Below are 8,966 nucleotides of genomic sequence, written 5' to 3'. Positions count from 1 at the left end.
AAAGAGTTTCAAATTACAAGAAGATGTTTAGAATATAAATAACCAAGTTAGACGATAACAATGATGACAAGAGGTTCGACGATTTTGAGTTTTTTCTAAAGATACTGAAAAAGACGCCGTTTTTCTGAAGAAGATACTTAAACTTGTTGTTTTGTACTTAAACGCCAGATATTACAGTGTAACCAAATCTTTGGACATTACCAAAGCGATACACTTTTTCGATTATCAAAACTGTAAAATCGACGAAAAAATCAAAAAATACCTCAATTATATTGACGAAGTTGAAGAACTTCTTAAAAATTTTATATTACTGATGTTCTTTTTACATCACATGATTTCCAAGTTGAGAAACTGCCACTATTGTTCATGGACCTTGCCTCTGAAATTCGTCTTCTTTGTGACGAGATCAATAAAATTGGAAAAGAAGAAAGCGAAATAATATTAAGTAACACTGGTAATAAATTACCAAGGAGTGATTCCGACAAAGAAATTGATAAGTATGTTAAGTTCATCCAACCTATTTCCTTGTTGGATGTGTTTGATGAACTAGAAAAGTTGGATTTAGTGCATTTAAAAGAAGTTGTCAATATAGTGATGGCCCTTGCACCAACAACTGTATCTGTAGAACGTTATTTCGATTTGATCAAACAATTAATGAAATTGAATATGCCAATTGGAAATGTTTTCCAAGGTTTGAAATTTTCTTCAAAAACACAGCAACTCTATTATGAAATAATTTGACTTGTTCATTTGTTAAACTTAAATAGTCGCTTGTTTTATCCTGAATAGGTTAATATGAAGTTTCAAGAAGACCAATAACATACTGAGAAACTCATTGTGGTGTTATGAATAAAAAGAAATGAATTCAAATGAAATTGCTGAACATTAAGCCGCCATTTCTAAAAAGGTAGTGTTATCACCAAGTCAAATAAAAACACAGAGTATATAGATACACATCTTTTATCACCTAAAGAAGACGCGTAAAACACGAAAAATGTAATACAAAAGATCACAATAAGTGATTACATAAGAATTTTGGCGTTATTATCGGGTTTGAGAACTAAGTTAAGACTTCTCATAATACCATTTTATAATGTAAGTAATCAATATGCAAACGTTGGTGCAGTTTTGAATGATACAAAATATGTTTTTTCCAATTAAAACAGTGAACTGATTGAAGACTTGATTGACTTTTGAAGATAACGAAGGGAAATTAGATATACAAATCTTTCAGAACAAAAATATATCTGAGAGACAGGTACAATCAACAGTTGTAAACTGAGAAGAAATTGGCAACCATTTCAACTTCTACTAAGAATGCATGTTTCTTGCAGAAGAGTGTTGAGTTGTAATAAAGAATAGAAAATGGACTTCCTGGTTCTGATACATTGAAATAATTAAAAGCTGACTATTAATTTAAACCCAAACACATTAAGACTACATGTATTCAATATTGCTTGTATCAAATTGAATATGAACCAAAAAGATGTTGCAATCTTAAAAAATGAATAAAATACCTTTTAAATTACTCAACACGAATAAAGTAAAAACTTGAAAATGAATATAATTAATTCTATTAAGCGCTTGACGCACATGAGAAAATAGCGTTAAATGACAACGCTAAAGTAGAGAAGACTGCCACCGACCAATTTGATAAAAAAGCTGGAATAACAAAATCAAATATTTAACACAATTCTCATTATTTCAAGTGCAAATCAGTGCACCAGCTTTTGTAGTCAACAATAACATTAAAATCACTGAAAAATGGGAACAATTTGATGAATAAAGACAGAAATCTTCAAGCGTGAATGTTGCTTGAAGGCCATTAAAAGCAAATTGCAAAAAGTCCAGTTCACATCTGACGAATAAAACAACTTAAAAAATATAAGGAGAAGCCGACTAAAAAGTGAATAAATTGACAGTACAAGTTGTTTAAATAACTGCTAAAAAATGAGAAGCAATTCAGAGGAAATAAACAAGATGATCAATGACTTGAATCCCAAAGCCGACATGATATAAAAGCAATTTGACTTTGCAAACGGTGACAATAATACAATAATACCAATACGGACTCAATATCGATACGACTGAACCTGATCAAGAGAAGATAAAACTACATAAAGACTCAAACTCCAAAAAGTAAAAAGAAGTAAGATACCACTAAGACCATGGTAAGAGCTATAACCTGTTTGAAGAACGTTTGGGTGGCTGAACAAAAGAAAGTCAAGACTATTATAGACTACAAAGCCATTTCAGAATAATTGATGAGGACAAAGAATGAACTCCAATAATTAGATGAGTGTAATAATATTGAAAACGTAATGTCTGAAATCAAAACAGAATTGGAGACTTTTGAACAAGTTGCTAACAGTCGAAGAACACATTCGAGAAAAAATTGACTAAGTTGAAAAAACAACTTGATCTTGAAAGAACAACCCAATAAGAACGCTGATGCTACTGGAGTTTCAATTGCTGAACGGAAAGTGAAATATGAAACAAAATTGGAACAGAGAAGGAAAAACCACAGAGCAATTAACTAAAACCAAGAAGCGAAAATGTACACAAAAAAGAGAAGAGTTTTAACAAAACAATCAACATTAAAATAAAGAATGTTGGAAAGACACAATCAAATTTAAAGAAGACACACTAACCAGTTAAAGAAGGTTAATGAGAATTGCAGAATTGGACGATCGATTCAGAAAGGCTGGCGTGGATCTGAACGACAAACAACTTTAAAATAAAAAACATAGTTTGAATAGTATGTAAAATTAATTATAATAGTAAATTTTTATTAAAATTTCAATCGATATATTTAATTGAATTAATTATTTATTTTAAGTTTGTGTTTTTTTACAACAAATAAAAACCAATTTATGTTTAACTTAAGTCATACATTCAAACAAATTTTTGCAACATAATTGTAACAATGGCGAATTTAAACAGTCTCACCAAAAACAGTAACAAGAGCAAATGATTGTGATTCTGACCTATCACAAGTAAAACCGAGTGGTGTTTTGTTGATGTTTTCAAGTTCGCTTTTGAGTTCTTCAAAAAACATCACAAATGAATTTTTTGTTGCATCTTTAATGAATCCAAAACATAATAAATTCGTTTTATTTTTGAATTTGTATACCAATGCAACAAGAGGTTTTTTGAACTTATTATTACAATGTGTGTCATTAACTGCAATACAAGAACAATCATACTGATGTAATGACGAAACGTCAATGCAAAAACATCCAAGAAAACGGGTTTCGATATCAACAAATACAACAGTGTTATATCCATTGACAGATCCTAAAAACTGATTTAATTTTTCTGCTTGTTTTTTAGTATCATATCGTTTTGATTGACATCTTACACTGTATAAAGTTTTTGGAACAAAAGTGAGATGTCTATTAATTTTAGAAACAAAACTCGGAATATCCAGATTTGCATCTTCAATCAATTGAAGTTTAAGTTCGTTTGAAATTGTATTATGAATTTTTTTGTTTGATAGTTTCATCGTGTCCACAATGCCAAGGATCGAAGAAAATTGCAAAAATGAAACAATGTTTTATAAATATTATTATTTGAGAATTACAACTTTCGTGTTTACAGGTGTATATTTGTTTAGACCCATCACTGTGTGTGTGTGTTTTGCTGCATATATTTGAATTTCATAATCGTTTAAATTGTAAAATGCGAAACTTTTGATTTCATCTGTCAAACTGCGAACGATTTTTGTACCCAAAAGTAATTGTAGTCCATTGAGAATTTTTTGAGTGTATTTGAGAAACAAAATCCATTTCTGTTCTTTTATTTTTCACAATTTACATAATTGGAATTTGTATAGCGTTGTAACCCTTTTCAACCTTTTGTGGTTTTAAGTCACAATTTTGAATAAATGATTTCATATCATCAGAGAGAGTTTCAAAAGATTTGTCTTTCAAAACAATTATATCATCTACAAATTCTTCCATCAGGTTTTTTATTTTCAAGTTAAAGTTTATACTTTTTCTTTTTAGTAAAAATATGGTTTAATAATAAATTGATAAAAAAATAAAAAATAAAATGTATAGTAAAAACAATAACATTTATATAGTTTTATGAATAGATTATTTCGGGTTTGGGTGGAAAAGGTATTCACCTTGTTGTTTATGTCAATTTGTTAATTAATATCAGTTTTGTTAAAATACCATTTTCAATTAAAGATAAAAAGTGTGGTTGTTTCCTATAAACAAAAAATAATAAAATAAAGTATTTTAGAAAAAATAATTAAAGCAAATATTAAATAATTTTAAGTTTTGATATCCTAGTTATTATTGTGACAACACCATTAGAATATCAATATTACTTGATATTTTTATGATTGTTATTTATTTTATTTTGTATAAATGAAGGCTCAACTTCCAAAAATTTTGGAATTTATTTTATCAGCTTTTTATAATAAAATGCCCTTATAGGATCAGTCACATGTTTTTTTCTGAAACATAAAAACATTATTTCAAAAATTTAATATGGTATTTTAATGCTTAAAAATTCCTCAAATAATAATTGTTTTTTTGAAGACTGTTTTTCTCTTTTTTACTTGGAAAAAACAATCGAAATTTATTTCAAAAAAACGATTACCAAAATTAATAAACAACATAAACGCAAAATTTCTGGACACCACAGTACGGACTTTTGAAAAACAGTTTGTTACCAATTAAAAACACGAATATTTTTGCATTAAAGATTTAAAGTAAAAGTTGTTTATAAAACTAAAATGCATAATAACAAAAATGTCAATTGGTTCATTTTTTAGTTTTGTTTTTGGTTGTAATGGCATATCTTTTGAATAAAATCTCATATTTCAAAATTTTGTAGATGGTGATTTATCGTAAAAATAAAACAATTAGCAAAGTATAATTTTGTGTTAAAAATGGGCAAATAGCAAATATTTTTTCAATAGTTGCGCACCCTATTTTTACTCCCTGAGAAGTCACTTTAATTATATTATTTTAATTTACATAATGATAAAAACACAAATTAATTATTCGATTAAAACTATAGTTGATGGAAAAAAATCCTGCTCGATAAGAATAACTATATTTTATTGTAAACAACCATTCATTATTAGTTTCTATTTTTTGTTTTTTGGATTTTTAATTAATGTTTTTGAAATAATACAAAATGTTTTCATTATTATAGCAACTAATGTTATATTATACTATAATTTGCAAATGAGCTGGACTTTTTTATCGAGCCAGACTTTTTCCTACCAACTCTATTATATAATTATTAACATTTATGTTAATTTTTGTAATAAATTAAAATAAAATAAAAAAATATTTTTTAAATTTAAAATATACAATTAATTGTAATTTTAATAGATATCAATAAAATGACTAAATACCAAAAAGAGATACAACGGCGTTGTATTGATCATTTTTAATTGGTAGAATAAACTGCACAATTTAAATTCATTATTATTGCATTCTTTTTTCTTAAAAACAAAAACAAAACAAGTTGTGTGCGTTGAATACAATATCAAACCCAAAAAATCAAAACGTGGTATATTAAAACGCAAAGTTCTTGTGTTTCAATACAATTTAAATAATTTATCATATCTTTTTTTTGATAAAAAAATACGAAAATCAAAAAACAGAAAAAAAATATATTTAAATCTAGAATTTGATGATCTAACATATCAGATTTAAAGTATAACAACTGAAGATCATTGATTGTTTCTCCAAATTATATTAATATGACCAAATGGAGTATATTTACAAATACAAGTCTATATTCAATAACTTGAAAATATTATCTATATATGTAAATGTATTTATACTATGAAAAGATATTTTAAAAACAAATTAAAATATCAACGAAACGGAAAATGCAACAAATATTCAAACGACAAATTACAAAAAATGGTTCAATGTGGTAATAATAAGATAACATGTGTTAAATTTGTTATCTCTTTGAGATAACAACAAAAAATAAATCACATTTATAAAACATGATATTGGAGGCGTCATTTGCAAATAAGTAACAAAATTATTAAAAATGTTTTCTGCATTTCACCATTGTTAATACGAATTAAGCGCCTTACCCATTTAAGTAAGAAATTGTTTTTTCGTGGAAACATGTTTTTAAACAAATTAACATATTAACTATTTAAAAAAAATGAGCACCATACTATATGCTGGCTCGTTATGAGTCAGAAAAACATGTATATGAAAATATACATGTTTTTTCCATAGGAATGTTCATTAAGTCAGACTCAAACCACTTGACACCGACTTTGAAGATAATATTACAAACATAACATTGTATTAATTTAAAGCTAATTATGTTTTTTAATTATTCGTTATAAATTATTTAATTATTTGTTTTTTAAATACTGACTGTTTTTTGTTTAATTTAAGTTTTTAACTACCTTTTCTGAAAGTGTGTTGTTTTTGAGACATCCCAAACACTTCCAAAGAAATCACCATACTTACTATACATTGTTTTATAATAGTTCCAATTTATACAAGATAATTACACGTCGACAAACTCCAAAAATTCACTACTTTGGGGTGGTTTTTCTGTAGTGTGTTGGCAAGTTACCATTTAAAAAAACACAATAATTCTATTGCATATTTTTAAATAAATTGTAAACAAAACAAATAATAATATATACGGTTTTATTTTAATATATTGTGATAAACAAAAACATTTTATGTAACAATATAAAACAACATAAAAATGTTATATTCAGCAATTAGAAGCATTTGTGGTCTTAAAACAAAATTCCATCCTTCCAAACTCTAGATGTCTCGTAATAAAGTTTTGTGAAACAAATAATCAATGCAATTACGAATCAAGAAGAAATGTACACATCAATTGTTGATACTTTTCACCTTTTTCAAAATGGTTCTGAAAGTGTCTACATTATTGACAAGATGCTTGGTCGCATAGCTCATAATTTCAATTGAAAATTGAGACCAAAGCTTTGATATTTGAATGGAGAGTATTCCATGTTTGTGGATGGGTTATATAGCCTCTCAAGCACTTTTGTTGGAGACCGAATAACATTGTTTGTAATATCAGTCTTTGTTCAGAATCTTGACATATTTGGAAGTATGGGTAATGAATGACTGAATTTTTTAATATATTGAAAATACCCAATTTTTTACAATTTTTATTTTTTGTGTTTTTATTATCAAAACAATTAAAAATAATTTTGTTTAAAATCCAAAAGTGCCCAATTGATCCACCTCTCTGTTTGCGACACATCTAAAAGCGTGTGTTAATCAAGTTCATCGAAATATAAACAAGCGTCTGAAAATTTTTGATTCATGTTTTTGGAACACCAAACAATTTCTTTTCGATGTGAATAATTGAATATTATTTTTATTTTTATTCGAGATTTCCCATAAATGCTCAATGGGTTGGAAATCTGGGAGAAACAAAGAAATTATGGCAGTAGTCAGACTTTGCTACAATAAAAATATTATTTTGAAACTATGGGAAGTGCTCGTCTCGTTGAAATTAAATTGCGTTGCTTTTTTATTTTTTAAAAATGTTTTCTGAAAGCATTTTTTATGTTATTTAAAGAGTTCGTCATGTGTGGACACAACATTGAATCATTTGATGTTTATTCGCGTTGTTCTTCACACCAAAAAAGTGGTGTCATATATGGGTGTTTAAAAAAATTTAAGTTTGAAATTTCTTTTAATAAAAGTTTGTTTTTACTAGGGTTGTTTTTAATAAATTATTCAAATTTGAGTTGTAAAACAAAGTCGTAAAAATATGAATTATTTTGACTGTATTGTCTCCGTATTTCTTCAAATGAATATAGCCATCGGCACTGGGTATTTTTTGTTTTTATTTATTCATTTCAAGGGTTTTGTAAGCATAGAGTTGTTCAACATTGAAGTGATAATTGTTTGGAATTATCTAAAAAATGTATTTAAATGATTTTGCAAAAATTTTTAACTTTTAACTTTTTGTGTTTGTCGTATAATCATATTAACCATTTCATATGCTTTTTGGTGTTATTTTTTGATGTTTTTTTGTTTTTTGAACTAAAGAATTTCATGATAAACAAAATTTATGAATTTATAAAATTCTTTAAAATTAATAAGTCTGTTATTTTTATTAATTATCGCTTTGAAAATTAACATAAAATAAATATTATTATTCAAAATTATTGGCGAAACCCATAAATAGACGGCTTTTTACACAAAAAATATATAAATAAACAACTTTGACTTTAGATTAAATTTATTTTAATAAGTTTGATTATTTTTTGTCTTGACAATAACAAGAATAATATAATTTATTCAAAATACAAACAGTTTTTAAAATGAAAAGTTGCTTCAACTAAAATAATTTAACGTAAATGGACTAAAAAGCGTGAATGAATATATAGATCATACTGTTTTTTCCTTGATATCAAAAAACTTTAGTTTTTCTTTTGTATTAAAAGTAAAAAATACATTAAAAAAAATAAATTTGATATTTCAACAATAAAATTTAGAGTCATTTGCTAAACGTTGTCTGGTCTGTAACGTTGTCTGCCAATTTTTAGACCATTATAAATGGAATATTTGGTGATTTTTTGAAAAACCCAAAAATCGTTGTTTCAATATTTTCCCAGTTTTTTCATTTTTACCTAATTCCCGTTTTTTAATACAAAAATCAATTGTTTTTTGTCAAATAGACATTGTTTGGGGAACAGACAACGTTTATCGACTGACTCTAAATTATTTTTGATTTGAAACTTATTAATTCAAACCGAGTCTCAAAAATTGTTTAAATAATATTTAAATTTTATTTTTCAAATTGATATATTAATTTATTTTAATAAATTACAAGAACAAACAATTTTGTTTATCAAATGAATTATTCTGTTATATTTCAAATATGTTCTTATGATTTGAATATATATTAACTAATAACGTTATTGATTTTATAAATGTCTTTCTTATTAACGATTAAATGTATTTTTTTGT

The 8,966-nt window shown here is 26.1% G+C and overlaps 1 protein-coding gene across 1 annotated transcript; it reads left to right on the top strand.

The window, feature by feature from the left end:
• Nucleotides 1–366: 366 nt before the first annotated feature.
• On the top strand, nucleotides 367–741 carry EIN_255590 (hypothetical protein; the record flags this gene model as incomplete). Its single annotated transcript, XM_004261838.1, has 1 exon — nucleotides 367–741. The coding sequence occupies one exon, from the start codon at nucleotides 367–369 to the stop codon at nucleotides 739–741; it is 375 nt and encodes a 124-aa protein (XP_004261886.1).
• Nucleotides 742–8,966: the final 8,225 nt, after the last annotated feature.

Source organism: Entamoeba invadens (assembly GCF_000330505.1).
Source record: "Entamoeba invadens IP1 unplaced genomic scaffold scaff_1105074726103, whole genome shotgun sequence".
Classification (NCBI taxonomy): domain Eukaryota; phylum Evosea; order Mastigamoebida; family Endamoebidae; genus Entamoeba; species Entamoeba invadens.
This window is presented reverse-complemented; position numbering and strand designations above follow the sequence as displayed.